Here is a 17,725-nt window from a genome sequence, read left to right on the forward strand (position 1 = left end):
GATTACAGGCATGCAATTCAGCTCCCAGCTGAAGCCAAGAATTTATTGTGGTTAAATTTTACATTAACATTCTCTCCATGTACTTTGAAGATGTTTTAAAAATAATCTGTTAGGAAATTTCACATGCGAAGGATTTCAGAATTTTCATATCTTGAAAACATAAATTTAAAAAGTGACAGAGGTAAGAATAATATTCAACGCACAAAGAAAAATGATCATTTTGCTTGATTTTATTTCTTTCTTCAAAGACCTCCTGATAGTGTCCTAAGACTAACGGAATTAAATATGATGTATAGTATTATTGAAAATATAAACTTCTAGACACTTTCTCCTAGAATTCTGATTTTCTCGATTTCTGTTGGAACCAAGAATCTTCATTTTAATAAAATTTCCTGGCACATGACTCCTGTATACACTGAATGTTGAGAACCATCAACACAGAGGCTGCATGTAAGAGCATGGCAGTCGATATACCAAGAAAGGTGTTTGAAGCACCCACATTTCTGTGGAAGTTTGTCGTTATATTGAGTACTTCCACGTCATACTCATGTATGATAATAGCAACTCAATGAACAGTTTCATCCAAGCTATATGTGGCAAAGGCAAATGGATTTCAAAATATCCTGCATTGTTTTTCCAATCAATACCAAGGATGGTATTATTGAAAAGATAAACTCCTAAGCACTACTTCCTGGAATTCTGATTTTCTTGATTTGTGTTGGAGCCCAGGAATCTTCATTTTAATAAGTATTTCCTGCATATGATTTCTATATTCAACAAATTTTGGCTAGGAGAGTATCTAGAACAAGGATAGTATTTCAAGGAGAATGGCAACACAAAGGTGCAAATAAATTGAAAGAAGAGTTTTAGGACCAAACAGGGACTTCAATTACAAATAACACTGATAATAGTTGATGAAAATTGCTCACAATTTCATCATTGATTAGATTAGAAACACACAAATTACTAGAATCTGGAATTCAAGTAATCTGATTACTAGAATATCACTGTTTAACAAAGTACATAAAACAAAAGTCCCAAACTACACATAAAAATATTAATCACAAAAGCATTTGCATTAGTGGATTTGAGCATTCAGTCTCAAAAGCATTATTTGTTAAATAAGCCAACCTTAAATATTGTAAGCCATTGGTTCATTTTCACTTATTAATTTTATTTTCTAGATTATACCGTATTGATGTTATACTGTATTATTATTATTATTATTTGTATAGAAAACAATGATTAAATTTTAGGTTTGAAGGTTGCAACACATCATGCACCTCTAAACCAACTGTTGTAGATTGGATCTGGAATCCCCTGAAGGCCCATAAATTGAAGTTGTGGCCCCCAGTTGGCAGTGATATTAGGAAATGGTGGAAATTTTAGGAGGCGAGTCCTAGTTGGAAAATATAGGTCAAGGGGGACATGACTTTGAAGGCTGTATTTTGTCCCTAGACCCCTTCTTTCTCTGCTTCCTAGCTACTGTAAGTTGAGTGGCTCTGCTCTATGTGTATCCTGCCCTGTTCTGTCTTGCTCAATGTTCAAAGTGACAAGACCAAGTGACTGAAAAAAAACCTCTGAAACTATGAACAAAAATATGTCTTTTATTTCCTCAGGTATTTTGTCACAGCCACAGAAAGCTGACTAATATACCAGCTTATTCATAGTATGTGTTTTAAGTCTTTTTATTACTTCTTAATTTGATCTTATTTTATTTAAAATTTGCTTAAAATAAAAAAATTCAAACTACTGTAAATTTTTGTTTCTTTTAATTAATTTTTATTTTCATAGAACTCATTGAGCACCTTGAGATAGTTCTAAAGCAAAATCTTTGAAGTAGGAATTAAGAGTACATTGTAGCTCATGTGGCTTTGATGTGAGCTACAGCATCAGAAAATTTTTGTGTCATAAATTGTATCATAAGTACAAATATTGAATTATTTTCCCAATGGATATGAAGGATGGGCAAGGACATTACTGATACATGTTGGTAAGCCGTGGTTATTGTATTTAAAATTTTTAAATTGCCACTAACATTTAAGGTTACAAACTAGTTTTTTAAAAAATCTATCTCTAAAGTCTTCATGGATACATCTAGAAAGCATACTTCATTGCATATGGGTTACTAAATACAATGTTAATATGTAAATCCTCCAAAGATAAAACACAAAAACAAAAAAGTCTAAATTTTTTCTGTGACTTTATTCGATGTGCAAAATATGGGGTTTTGAGCTTGCATTCAAAAACAGGACTTGGATCTATAGATGTTATTTTTGGATCTGGAATATCCCCCTAAAGCTCATGCGTTGAAGTCTTGGTTCCTAATGTAGCAGTGTTCGAAGGTGGTAAGTGACTGGGTCATGAGCACTCTAACTTCATCCATAGATTTATTGCTCAATAAGCTATTGGGAGGAGAAACTGTAGGAGGTGGGGCCTAGTGGAAGGAAGTTGGGGCATGCCTTTCAAGGCCCTATTTGTTCCCAGCCCCTTTCTGTTTTCCCACTACTATGGACATCTTTCCCCTGCCATGCCTTCCCACCATGGTGTTCTGTCTTACCATAGGCCCAGAAACAATGGAGCCAAGTGGACAGGGACTGAAACCTCTGAAATCATGACCCAAAATACATCTTTGCTCCTTTTAAATTATTCCAGGTATTTTGTCACAGTGATGGAAAGCTGACTAACACATTATGGAAAGGTAAAACTGTACATGTCTTAGAAAACTTTAAAGGAGCCTGAATTTTGGAACTTTGCATATGCTAATCCTTGAGTGAATTTGATCCTGTAGGAAGATGGCTGATGTTTAAGTCACAACTAAGTTTATCTAAAGAAGCCCAATGACAGAACTAGAACTTCAAAACCTAACTTGAATTTGGCTCCAACGATGTCACTGGGACTCTGATTTTCTTCCAATTCTCTATGTTGTACTTTTCACTCTTGAGCAGGCTATTGTGGTAGCACAGCTACCACATTAGCAAATCTAAGATTTTATTCTGTTAATTTATCGATGCAATCTGAAAGAGTTAATCATCGCTCACCAAAGAGTTCCAGTAAAAGTCCCAGAGCCAATTTTCATTAATCGAGCTTAGGTAGAATGTCTGACTACCATTTACAGGTAACAGTTCATTGGGAGAGTAGGGTAATGCTCTCATGGACCCTGGGATTCATGCTGAAGGACTACAGCAGAGGCAGGTGCAATGGAGGTAAAGGCAGATGATACTTTGAAGAAAATTTGGAGTGATCTTCAGTGAGGGCATGGATATTGAGAAGGCCAAAAAAAAAAAAAAAGGCTTACAACATGCTATACAGACACAACCACTGAAGGATTATCAATTCTGGTCAGGTTTGAGAAGCATCTGAAGGTATGCTCACTAACCTATAGGAGGTTCTTCAGTTCTGAAAGCAAATGGACTTCAGTTTGCATGAAGCACAAATATGCAGAGGAATCTGTTTGTCCACCCTGACAGTTACATGTTTTAGGCTCAGGCTGGGGACCCTAATACATACCAGTTCACTTCCCATATAGATTTCCTTTCATTTAATGGTTCCTTCTTTCTCTTAAATATTTAATTCTTAAACAAGTTCTTGCTGCTGGAACATCTTCAATTTGGGTTATTTACTTTTCCTTTTGTGCTGGGGATTGAATCCAGGGTCTCATGTATACTAAGTATATGCTACACTCCAAGCCCAGTTTGGGTTAATTTTCTGGTTAGTACAGTCTAATGAAGGAGATCAAACTATTTTCCTCTGAATCATTTCAATATTTCTGATAAAAAATAACAGTTTGCTCAGAAGATCAAAATGAAGAGAGAAATAAGTCATGATGAGTAGACGGAGAATTGGAACTCTTCACAGTAGCACAGTAAGGTGATAATATTAAGATGAAAGTAATCTTGCAGTGCTAGTTTACCTAAGAGAAAAAACATAGCCTTGAGGATTTCTGTTCATTTATTGCTTGACAAGTGACAGAACAAATAATTTGATAACAAGAACTTGAATCCACAGTAATATGAGGCCTTGAAATTGTGTACTTGGCACACTTGTTAAATTTTAGGTAGAGAAATGAGGGTTATGATACACTCCCCTCATCACCAGAGTCTTGAGTGGACAATATAATAGGAATATTTCTAATGCTTCATAATTATAATTAAGGTTTAGGTATAGAAACGAAGATGGTGATAGTTTCAAGGTAGAGTCAGTTCTGTTTTAATGTGTGTTTTGAAAACATAAGTTTATTCTAATATAAAGGAACAATTTGCACGAATGTTTTATTACATATGATTTCATCTGAGAGAAACACTAGATGAATGTGGAAAACTGTCGAGTGGAACAGTGTGGGAATATACACGGGACAGGCGTGCACAAACGTTGAGCACATGCCAGCTACCTTGGCTCATGTCTGTTTTAGGAGCTGCACCATCTGCAACTGCTGTTACAGTTTCCCATCCAATGTCAATAATCCTGCCTATCGTTTGACAATAATTCCTAAGCTACAACTCTGCCAATATCCACTTCCACAAGCAAATTGCAGGTCTTTTTCAAGATAAAGTGTCATATTTATTGTACCATTTATGTACCCCTTAGCCATCTAAGTTATATAAGACTGTCACTGTTTTATTAAGTTTCCTTTCACTTATTTGTCTTTAATGTATTACTGATGAAGTTTTTGAAGTTTTTCAGTATTGTCACCTTAAAATAAGATCAAATGTATTGAGTGTCAATAAGAATTTCAAATATTTAATAATTAAATTATATTAATATTTATTGAATGGGCACTGTGTTCTGGGTATTCTATCTACACTATGTGATTCAACATAATCCTAAAATGACCCTAGGGTGAATTCTCCTTGTTTTTTAATGAAGGCAACTGTGATATACAACACATATATCAGAAGGGTTAAATTATTCATTCTCAATCACAAAGCTAATAACAAGTTGGAATTCCAAATATAGCTGTCTTTGAAAGCAGATCCCACTTCAGACAACATTAGTTAAGCTCGGTGGAAGCAAAGTGCAGTGGATTCAGAGAGACTAGCTTGGCATGCTTTCCTTCCTTTCTGGAGACCCTGGGTGTTGAAACTGGACAGCCGTGTGATCAAATTGAGCTACCACCACTAACTTAAGGTGAAGCGGTTACTTACACTTTCTAAATTTTAGTTTCCTAATCTGAAAAAAAAATAGACAATTGCAATCAATAGCTGACATTCATTGAGAGCTCACTGTTACCCTCAAAACATTCTATGAGACAAATACCAACCCTTCGTCCAAATAACAAAATGTGGAAAAAAGTAAAGAAGTATGACTAAGGTTGGATAGATAGCAAGGAAGAAGCTAACCCTTAGTCAAACTCCAGACACTCATCTTGTTAACCCCTATTTGCCACAATAAAACCTTCCTTGTGGCTGTCTCTGAGGATTGAGAAAGATACCATATATAAATTTCTTAGCACTATGCCCATTCTATGATATACACTTAATAAATGAAGTTGATGAGATGATGATGATGATGATGATGATGATTACTACCATTGGAAATTAGCCAAGATTATAAATAATTATAATACATGGCAGAATGTTACCATCTGAGGGGTACCCAAAAAATAAAAGATGCGAAGGGAGATCAAATGGCAGAGAGATGACATTTGTAAATTAACACTGTTCTTCAAGGAGGAGGCAGCACTTGAAAAACTCGTGTAGGATCTTGATCGATACAGATGAGAGGATAATATGCGTAGAGAGAACAGTGGAGACCCTAATACAGAGAAGGCACTGTGGAGTCTATTTGGGAGCATAAAGCATCTGTGAGCTGCCCCTGGTGCTAGGCATCTGGGGTAGGGAGGGAGACTAGAGGCTGCCCACCCTAGTCTCCCAGGAAGGACTTCTCACTGCTGGGTGAGGAGTCCTTGCTAAGCATGGCGTATAATGGGAGGTAACCTGAGTAGGGCTGTGTGCTGAGACAAATCTGGCAAGGATTCTAGCAGAGAGTGGCTGAGGGTGTGGGCAGTGTCTGAGTCATCGGATGCCTCCCTGCCAGCTTTCAGGTGAGTGTGGTTTCTCCTCAAGAGCACATTCCACGGCAACTCTTTGATCTGAGATTCCTTTATGGCTCGTGAGGTTTGCAGTGCAATAGAGCCCTCTGCAGGCATCATCCTGATTAGACTCAGAGGAATTTAGATGAGGAAAGATCTTCAAATTAATCCAAAGAGCCAAGTTTGCAGGTTTTAAAACCCATAAGAATCCTAACTTGGCAGCCTAAGCAACTGAAACTGGTTGGTGCTGAGGACACACTCCTTTTCAAAGCTATGTGGGAAGATAGGGCCATTGTTTATATGATCTATTTTTCAAGGGAAGTTAGATTTTTATAGTCAAGTATCTTGGTTTCTAAATGTGGGCTTGATTTAAAACAAACACCATGAAAGTCAAACATGACTGTGGACTGGATCTGGCTTCTAGGCTTCACATTTTCAACATACACCTTCCAACCAGGAAGGGAATGTAAAGGTCATTTTTAAGACTCTAAATTCTTCACTTAAACAAGAGCATCATATCCAGAGGGCTCCAGCACAGTTAAATAGACACACAGCTGCTTTAGAACACAGGTCATTTGAGTGTTAATGCGTTGCACAGATTTTTCTTAATGTTGTTTCCAACTTTTGCTCTACCCTGGCCTACCATCATTTACTGCTTTGCTCCAAAGTGCATATGGGGCTAGAGGTAGGATTTAGGGTGATGTGGGGCAAATGGGTTATTTATTGAGATTTTAATGTAGATGGGAAAACCATTTGCACTTGAATGCCTCACTTCACATCCCCTCACCAATCTGTCAGATGTGTCCAATTTAAGGTAGCACAGTGCCAGAGAACCTTTGTCCAGAGACTGGGTAGAATATTCTCCAGTGACTCCCCACACTTTTAATCCTGAGGATAACCTAGGGTTTATTTACAGTCTACAGTCTCCTCTCGGTTTGTGCTCTCACATGCCGCCAGGCACTTGACGCTGTTCTGGTCCCATCCGAAGAATGGTATACATATTTTAATTTGAGGATGACAGCAGAGAATTTTTGTAACTGATTTGTGACAAAGGTGACTATATATATATATATAAAATATATATATATATATTTTAAAAAACTTATTATTTGCATTTGGGTATATCTCCAAGTTCACAAAGAAATTAGTTCCCAGAGTGAATATTTCTCAAAAAATGTTGGGAAGCATTATCATCTACAGCTTAGATGAGGGACTTCAGCATTGACTCTAACTCCTTCAGGACATGGCTGTGCCACTTAAAAGCTATGTGACCTTGAACCTTCTTGAAAACTCAATTATACACAGTTGTGTATTAAAATGATATAAACACTTTCAAACAGTGTTTAAGTGCTATAAATGGTAGCTCTCAAACTATTTCTTCAACTTGATATTTAAGGAACTTAATATTGAATCAATATTTTTCTTGCAATTTAAAAAACCTAGAGATGTCATCCTTTCCAAAAGATGTGAGACCTAATTCACATCTTCTTAAAGAGCAAAAGTATTCATTTGATAGCTGCTGTCCTTTGTCTGAACCAAATTTTGATCTAGGCATTTTTTTTTTTTATATACTGGAGTGAGAACTCAGGGGCACTCAACTGAGCCACACCCCCAGTCCTATTTTGTATTTTATTTAGAGACAGGGTCTCACTGAGTTGCTTAGTATCTCACCATTGCTGAGGCTGACTTTGAACTTGCAAAGTTCCTGCTTTAGCCTCCTGGGCTGCTGGGATTACAGGTGTGTGCTGCTGTGTACGGCTTTGATCTGAGCAATTTATATTCCAATATCTGAGACATAAAAATGACATAGAAAGGACATGAAGGTTTTAAATAAGGCCCGACTAATGAATCCAATTCTTGTTGTTATCATACAATCATTTTTGAGAGGTTTCTTTGGAAACTTCAGGTGTTGCCTGTAATCTAGAACATTCATCATGTTTAGTTTTGGCAGAGGAGTGAAGTAAAATGATGAGACACATTTTTGTATGTTGATATTCTCAAGAGCTAGCCTTGGAATTCTTAGATTAACTGCTTAGGCTCTTGTACTCTGGGTTGGGCATTGATTGACTGAATTATTATTAACAAATTTCATAGAGAATTTGGAAGATATGCTTCTGAATGTGCTACTGAATTGGTCTGCACCAAAGGTTTGGACAGAAATGTGGACTTACCCAGATCAGCAGTGCCAGAGTCTGACAAACTAAATTTCAACACTTCCAGTTCATCTTGGCAGATGTTCACATCTGATGTCATGCAGTCATGATGTAAGCCAGAAAGAGTGGTATTTTGCAACAGAGAGATTTTGGTAACCCTTCCCATGAGTGTGGGTTGCAGGATATCAATATTTATATCACACACAGAAAGCATGTTACATTTTGTAATGCATAGAAGTTAGATGGCTTACTCATAGTCTTCTGTGTATATGAATTGTCCTTATGTTCAACATCAAAAGCTTAAATTGCTGATGTTTGTCTTGTTATTTTCTTAAGACATTTTTTTCAATTAAATATAATGAACGAAAATCTTATTGATGTCGCCAAAATGGATATGTGAAAATTAAAGGATTAGATCTACATTGTGAAAGATGAGCTATGTTATAATTTCATCCTCTTCAAACTTCATAAATAATGATTGCCCAAAATGATAATTTGGGGAGAGAGGATACAATGACAAGCAATTATGACTTTTTTGGAAATTTATTGGCTCAGAGATGAGATTGTAATGTTTGCCCCCCCATTGTATTCTAAAATGCTAAATATTGATGCACTGCTCAATACTGATAATCTAAGAAAGTGCTCTCAAAGAATTGAAGGATAGACACAGGGAGGAGACAAGAAGGGGACTGTAAGAAGTTGATGAACCCCTTGGCCAGTTTGATTTAGTCTACGATGCCAGCACCATGTTACCATTTCTTTCCTAAATCATCCACCCAATTTAATAATCAGTGGTTGATGACTGAAAATGGACTTCTGATGCAAGGAGTTCACTGGTAGGCACTATCAGGGTCTTACTGCATATGGGAGAAAAAAATGTACAAGATGAAATAATTTGCAGATCATCTCGTATTTATGCATTTCCCCCATACAAGTCCTTTATGTGTGCAAATATTGCCAGGTGGAGCTCCAGATCCAGGGAATGCTAGAGATTCCTTCCTGCAAAATTAACTCTTAGAGTTATGGAATCACATGTTTTTCATATTACAGACCATAAACAGATGGCTTCATAAACCATATTCTAAGTTTCTGTATGGTCTCACTGGGTGGATTTTATATTGTTAATGAATACTTTTCTGTAGGTGAAAAAAAGAATTCTGTATTAGCATTTTTTTTTTCATTAACACTTTGGATTAGCAACACTGGGGACTTTAATTGTGATATTATTCAAATTTCAATCTATTGTGTTTAAAACTGACAAGTATTTACAGACTGCAAATATTTGTAACCATTTAGGTTATCACTTCTGTAGAGTCTATCATTACTTCCTCTTTCCTTTCATTAAGAGGCAGTCTTAATTAATTAAAGACAGGCCTTCCTGGACTCTCCCTGGCAGTTTTACATCTTTTTGAAATGCTCAGGAAGAGCACAGCTTTCTAGGTGCAGTGTTGGAGTCATGGGAGGAACCTTGGCTTCCCACCCCTTGGCATGACGTAACCCTTTCACACTGTGTGAAGACAGGCAGAAAGTGCTGACCTGTGATTCATCTGCATTAAATTCCTTCTGAAGGAAAAAACAAGCAAGTGAAATTCCCTCTCCTCAAAGGAAAGCGGAATGGGAAGTTAGGAGTGAATAAAAATCTATAATTTAATGCAAGTGAAGGCTTATTACTAGGCTGCCCCTGTACAAGCACAAGTTTGATTCTCTTTCAACCAATCTCATGATTAAAATTGTTTTGTTTATCTACGTCACAATAGGAGTTCACAATACTAGATTGAAACTTAAAAAATCATTTGTGTTATTATTCTTTAATTTCATTTCATATTGCTCTTAAAAATAAATTATTATTGTATAAATTGCACACTAAAATATACACTTAAGATAGTGTGTATCCAAACACACAGTGATGTGTTTGGGGCTTAGAGGTTGGTTCGATGATAGAATTGTCCCTTCTGTCTGTCTCTTGCAGGGCAGATAAAGAAAATTTCCTTCTTCTCTTACTGTCAAATTCTCGAACCACAACAGCCTTGTAGAAGACAAAACAAAAGCCCCAGGAAATTAAGGGGCCTGCACAAGACTGTTGAATTATGTAGAAGAAATATAGTTAAAAAGGAAGGACCTTAGTTCCCAAATAGTTATTTCTACCATTGCTCCATTGTTTTTCTGTGTGCAAATCTGTTCAGAAATGGTGAAGTTTCCCCATGCTGTTGGCTGGTGAAAAAACTCTCATATCTAGTTCTTCAGTTTCTACTTCAGGACCAGTTGTAGACTTTTAGTCATTAGCAGAATTCTTGGGTTTCAGTTCAAATGGATGGTCATCAGTTAATTCCACTGATAATCGGTGGAAGTGACAAACAAGTGTATTTAGGGAACAAATAAGTCCAACAGAATATTTTATAATCCATATGGAAAAGAAATGCTTAGCCTACTCTGGATTTGATATCCAGGTAGCTTTCAGTCCTGAGAAAGTCTTTTAGCTTATTCCATGTTTCACAGATAAAAGTTGTACAATATTGTAACAAGGTAGGTGTGATTTCTGTTTGTTTTGGTCATTCATTTCTTTTCAATGGTTTAGACTTAAGACATATGATTGGTTCACTCAAGATGCCATAACACTGATATTACCCTAAAAATTGAGATTAAACGCCTTTAGATACCATAAAAACAGAATGCTTGGGATTAGGTCCATTGAGTGAACAGAGAGGCATTTAGGTTGTCCAAAAGCTGGGTAGCAGGCTGAATTTGGAATAGCTGTGGCTTGCTCCAAAGTTGACGGTTATTCCCAGGAAAACCTACATCTGACACGGTCAGAAGCATCAAACACAATTTTTCTGCAGTGAGAATAATAACCACACAACAACAAACCCAGATTAGGACTACAAACTTGACCTCTGCCTTTGTAGTTCATTCTCTTGGCTTCCCTGGATTCTAATGATGGCAAAGTCTAAAGACCAATATTGAATCTTTTCCTCTCATTTCACTGTGATCCCAACTTTCATTCTTTTCAAGTCTAGTCATTTGGATGTTTTTGTTGTTTCATTTGAGGATTTCAATTTGGGGTCCACTGAGTTTCACAAACAACTCGATGAAAATGCCCACAAGGCCTCACAGTGGTCTCCCTCCAGAACAGATGTTGTAAGGTGACTTCAGTTTTAGACACCTAAAACAAAGCATTGATTTCCTTATGACTGTGGTTTGCATTGGTTATTGTGAATCACAGAATGCACTGGTGTAGCAGTTGCTCTTGGTGCCCTGCCCAGATCCCCTTCACCCATTGGTGAACCCATCCTTCAGTGACTGTGGGCATTAACAAGCTCACAGCACCATCTTTTTCCAGAGGATTGTCATAGTCAGTAGAGCACCTTGCCAGAAGATTCCTGGAAGATTACAAGTCCCTGCCCACCAACCCACCATGAATAGCTTGTGGCCTGGTTGACTCAGGCGGAAAACTGAAAACAAGACCTCTCCCCTCCTTGGGAAGGTCTACGATACCATTCACCTTCTCCATCTCCCTGTGGAATCAAGCTGAGAAGACAGTTCAAGCCACATCTTTGTTTAGAAGATTCTGCTTTCCTTATTTCATCACAAGTTTCACCTTAGAGCCCTCCCTCAACCTGTCACATGCGCAACCCTCCTATCAGAACCGGATCTCAAATAGCTAGCTTATTACCATCAACAGATCTTTCCTCCTCCCCCGCTGCCTGCTCCTCCACCTTCTCCTTCACCTCTCCTCTCTTTCCTTCTCTTCCTCATTATTATTCCTGGACTCTTACATAAATATGTGACTTATATAATGTAGATTTGATTCTCTCATAAGCAAAACAAATTTTTATTCTTTTGGATGGGCAGTTTTAGTCAAGTTTAAAATGATATCTTAGTAAAGTACATCAAGGGAAATGTATTTGCATTTTTTAAAATTACTGTATCTTACATGATATCTTGATTTTTTCCTAGTTACACAGATTTAAGGAAAAATCAATGTATGATAAACTAGAAATAAGAATGAATACTCATTTCTTGATTTTTTCCATTCAACAAATATTTTTTCAGTGTCTACTTTGTGCTAAGCACAAAAGTAGAAGCTAAATGTATACTTGTAAACAAGATACACTGGGTCTCTAGCCACTTGAGGCCCGCCGTCCTCCTCATTTATAATTTTGACTCAAGAAGGAAAAGATAGGAAGAAAGGAAATTGTAAATTTGGACTATCCTAATGCAACTGAAGGTAAACTTTTACCACTTCTCTGAGTTTATGAGAAAGGATATTAAAAAAATGTTATGGAGGAACTGCTCAGATTCATCTTCTTCTCTTCATTAAGAAAGCATATGTGTCAAAGCCTGTTATGTTATACAGGCTCAACAGATATTGTCAAATGAACACACATAAAGTAACTTCCTATTTTGTCTTTTTCATACCTTTTTCTTATGTAGCAGTAAAAAATTGCAAGAAAACCACTTAATAATAATCCAACACCAATCCCAATTGCAATGTATTTTTCATAAGAATCCACAGCATATGAAGTTAAGGTCAAGTGCTCACACCTTTCTCCAGTATAACCAGTAAAACACCTTTAAAAAGAGAAAAAAATGTTTTAAAGCCCACAATGATGGAAATACAAAGACATATTTCAAAAAATGGGGGAAGAAAAGGAAAGGAAGTAATTTAAAGAGGCAAACACCAAAAGAAAGTAAATGTGTTAAGGTAAGAAGTAGCTCGAATTTCCCAATAATCATCTCATTAAGACTTCATATGTTCCCCCCAATGGTAGACAAAAGGGTAATATGCTTGTGAAGAAGACTGAGCAACAGGGAGTGATATTGGGCAAATTACATTGTTTAATTGTGTGCATGTACGAAATATGTTAACAGCAAATCCCATCATTATGTACGACTGCAATGCACCAATAAAAATGTGGAAAAAGAGACCAACCATATCGATGATCATAAAATTTGAGAACTTTGTTTAAACATTTTTGCCTTGCTCTGTTTCATTTTATTCTACAAATCTGCAAAAACTAGGACTCACCTTTGCATATCATTAAAATGAAGATTCTGTTTTAGTAGTTCTGAGGTGAAGCGTAAAATTCTATGTTCCTAAAAAGCCCCACCTTCCACAGATGCAGCTCATCTGGTAACTATATTTTTAAATAATGAGGATTAAGCAGAAAAAAAAAAAACCTCCTTAGATAGTCAAGTACAAAGAGGACTGGCAAGTCACATTCAGATCAAACACCATTTTAATTAGATAAGAAAGAGAATGGCACCGTACTTTATAGAACAACAAAGGGATAAGTTCACCTTCTTCCGTCTCCAGGACTTGGAGAGTTCTTGGCAATTACCTGCAGATGGCTTTATCTAGCTCGTGGTGGAATGCACACACCCCATTGATGCAGTAGCTATTATGATCTTCCAGGCAAGGGTGGGAGAACCTCAAGGCTATGGGTCCTTCTGCATAGTCATCTAGGAAAAGGAGATATAATACTAAAAGATAAAGTGCATCCTACTTTATGACTTTCAACACATATGTAACAAGACTTTATTTTAAGATTATTTGGGGGGCTGGGGTTGTAGCTCAGTGGTAGAGCGCTTGCCTAGCACACGTGAGACACTGGGTTCGATCATCAGTACAGCATAAAAATAAAATAAATAAAGGTATTGTGTCTATCTACAGCTAAAAAATATTTTTTAAAAAAGATTATTTGGGGGGAACTTTGCCCTTTGAGCTATTGATTCCTTTGGTAGGTTGGTTATATTCACAAGGGTTGTGCTAATGTCATCCAGAAATGTAATTCATTATTTAGAGTGAAGAGGTGTGTTGATTGTTCCATTCTTCAGCTACCTAATAAGGTATAGAGGCAAGTTTGCCAAAAGGTGGCAGCATTGGTTCTAATCTTAGCAGGTTATTTTGAGTAATGCTTCCCACTCCTGTGCCTGAATGCTGATAAATGTAGAATATCTCAGACAATGTTTGCATTTTTCTCCATTACACTGAGAAGTCAGCATGTAGGAAGGTCTGGATTTATGCTTGTGAGAAAATAAACAATTTTTATTCCTTCCCCAGAGGAAAAGCTGGTAAGAATTTCTCCTTTCTCTTAAGGAGGAGCTAATTTAAAAGGGGACATTCTCTCTAATCGATTTTAGAAGAAGTATGTGTTATGATCCATACAGGAAGCCAGAAACAACTAATGGCTCATGCTGAAATGTTAAATGACAATACCATAAAATATTAATTAAAATTTTAACTCAGTTAAGAGGCTTTCTGAAGGAATGGTGAAAGCCATGAACCTGGGATTAAAAAACCCAGGATTTTATTTCTAGCTCTAACACTATGCAATTGAACATGACTAGACACAATTTTTGCAGTCAAGTGTCCAGAAATCTCCTTGGGGGAAAACCCTCTTCAGGAAGATGTGTTCTGGCAGCATGCACACATCTCAGGATGCTTCTCCTCATCTTCTGATGTGCTAAAGACAAATCTAGACCATCCTTACTATTTATGCAATGGGAATGACTTTTGCATAAAATTGCAGATTTGATTCTTTTTTTGATATATTTTAGTTACCAACTTTTAAATTTTTCTCAAGCAGTTTGTGGCATTTTACTTTGTCATTGCTTTGAATAAATGTACCTCTCATTGTTAGTTATATGGCAAAACACCATATTTGCCTTGCTATTAAGGAGATTAAGAGAAACCTATTTATTCATTTTTAGGAAAAATAGATATGACAGACATTTTTATTTTATATTGAAAATACTAAATCTTTAGGTATTCAGGTACCAACAGGATATTATGTTGTATCACTTACCTTCTATCATAAACACCCAATATTCACATTCATTTTGTTAAATGTGAAGTAGTAAACACAATTTACAATTTTAATAATTAATTCTGAGACAGTGAGAATTTCCCATAATAAACTGTGCTAGGTTCTTCTTAATTCAAGACTACCCAAATTCAATTAGCCAAGCCTAACACAGGATTTGCTGGAAAATGGAGAATTGAAAAGAAGCCATTTCCAAAGAAAAGTTATAAGAGAGAGACTCATTCTTCCCCTAAGAAGAATATTAGTTATAACTTAATAAAAATTGTTCTGAGATCCTGGATTCATATTTTCAAGATAAATAAAAAGTGAAAGAAAAACTAAAGTTGTCCATCAAGAAAGCAAAGAAAAAAATATAGAAATGACATATTCCATTCTACTTTTCCATTCCTATTGCCTATAATTCAGCTAATTTTATTTGCAGTTAACTATTAAGGAAGAAAAAAGTCAGTATTGGGAATATTGCTATGACATCAGTCACTGAGAGAAAACCACATTTCTTTAATTTTTCTATAGTATTATTGATCATATTCCAATAAAAATATTTTCTTTGCTCAAAGACTCAGAAGACCTGAAGAATTTGCCTAAAAGTTACTCTAAAACACACACTGATTTTGTTTTGCAAATTGATACTCAAAAATCAAACAGATAAAATATTTTCAGTTGTTTTAAATTTTTAAATTATTGGTGGAATGAGAATACTTAAATACTACTATCTTTCATATTTGAAATACTTGACTTCATTTTTATTTGCTGGATTCTCAGAGTAAGATCCCATGATTCCTGTTCTGGATCACATGACCAGCATTTACCTCTGGGGGCCTTATGTGATTTGCATGAGAATCATAACCACTCAGTCACAGGTCTTGACAGGCAACAAGCTTTCCAAGTTCACCTCTAGTTCAAACAGGTTTGAAAACAATGCTGATGCTCAACAGCAGCCAGAAGCCACTGCAATAATAATAATAAAATAGAAAAGAAAGTACATCACCATCAATAATAAAAATCGGGTATAAGTGGTTAGGAAATGTAGCACATGCTAAAAGAACAAACGCCCCCCCCAAAAAACAAACAGGAGAAAAGATCGTTCTAAAGATGAAGGAGGGTGCTTCATTTTATCCATAATTTCTTTGGCTGCTAAGCTTACAGTCATAGATCAAAATATGATGTCCCATCAAGAATGCCAAAATGGAAATGAGCTGTCACCGGACACACATGGGTTATTGGGAGCCAAGCAGAAAATATGGTACACTTCACATTCAGGACAGTAGCTGAAGACAACTTTTCTTTCTCTCCTTTGTTTCACTTCCTCCTTTTAAAAGGGCAATTCTTGGCTCACACATTTATCTGTCACTTCAATTTAATAGCATCTTGCTAAAAGTGTTGATAACCCTATAAAACATATAGTTAAAAATTTCCAATGTTGTTTCTATCATAATCCAAGTTTTTCTCAAAGGTTTAAAAGAAGTCATGTAAAACAGAAAAATGAGAAGAAAATACCTTCGGTTTTGTTCACTGTCCAGTTACTTTGCTGGACTGTGCTTAGAGGTGTCACAATCATGGCTGCCTCTTCAGTCAGTGCAGTCATTGCTGTAGGAAGGGGAGAGCATCTTTAGCAGGTGTGCCTCTGTCCAGGTGCAGGCAATAGATTCAACGTCATTCTTACTGATTTTAATCCTATTTCCGTTCTGTTTTTAATTTATGCCTTGTGAAATCCAGAACCTGACTAGGGCAATTTCTCATCTGTCTTTCCATTGACTATATTATAATTATGGGAAACAGAAACACACACAATTTCCAAGAAAAAGTGAATGCATTTGTATATTAATTCAATCACAAGGATATAATACACTGGTATTGTAGCTAAATGTCATCAACTACTCTTCAATTGTATAAAGCAAACATTTTGGAGTTCTCAAAAAAAAAAAGAGGAATCAAAATATACAAGACTAGGAACATAGGTTTCATAAGAAACTAAATTAATCCACAGATTCAATTTTCTGATCTTTATCATGAACAACTATTACAAACCAACGTCTCTCTAATTTAGAGAAAATAAATCCTATTAACATTTACATTATATTTTACCTTGGTACAAAGTTAATAAGACAAAAAGGAAATTACCTACCATTGAATAAAAGGCAGACTGATATTGGAACTCCCAAAGCCATATTCTGCAGTTGATTTACTTTCTTTCTCTTATCCTCCTAGACTGACGGGTGGAAGGCTTTTATTGAGCTCTCTGAGTCTTTCTTGCATTTATATTTCATGAAGCGTCATCTGGCAGTTCTTACCAATCAAAAAAATATGTACTTCTGGCAGCAGCATGAAGCCTTGGGGCGCTCACACACTTGTTTGGGATGCCTGTGTTATCTAGCAATGTGATCAAGTTTCCTTTTGAAACACTGGTTTCCTGTTACCTGTGGGCATAATCATATTTGTAAAAGGACTTAAAACACCAAAAAAGAAAGAACATGAGTTCAGAAAAGTGCCCACTGGTGTGAACAGAACTGCACAAGTTGGACTAGAAATCGATGAAGCATTCTAACAAAGGGATCTACAAATTAGGAAACAGCATAACCTGTTAATAAAAAAAAATTTCGATACTCTCTAGTAGTTACACTTCCTTTCATCACAGATTATGAGTTCCATAGTAAATCAAAATGTTTTGTTAATGTGGATGCAGGGTGGAAGAGTGAAATTAGTATAAAAATAGGTTG

General features: G+C 36.2%; 1 protein-coding gene across 1 annotated transcript; it reads right to left on the minus strand.

Annotated features, from left to right (window-relative positions):
- Positions 1 to 9,972: 9,972 nt before the first annotated feature.
- Epgn (epithelial mitogen) lies at positions 9,973 to 17,225 on the minus strand. Its single transcript, XM_047567012.1, has 5 exons — positions 17,134 to 17,225; positions 16,506 to 16,595; positions 13,524 to 13,644; positions 12,601 to 12,753; positions 9,973 to 11,344 (listed from the first exon to the last, which is right to left on the minus strand). Exons 1-5 carry the CDS (start codon positions 17,174 to 17,176, stop codon positions 11,290 to 11,292), a joined length of 462 nt encoding a protein of 153 aa, XP_047422968.1. The 5' UTR covers positions 17,177 to 17,225; the 3' UTR covers positions 9,973 to 11,289.
- Between the last annotated feature and the right edge of the window lie 500 nt (positions 17,226 to 17,725).

The sequence above is a fragment of the Sciurus carolinensis genome, chromosome 10 (assembly GCF_902686445.1).
Source record: "Sciurus carolinensis chromosome 10, mSciCar1.2, whole genome shotgun sequence".
NCBI lineage: Eukaryota > Metazoa > Chordata > Mammalia > Rodentia > Sciuridae > Sciurus > Sciurus carolinensis.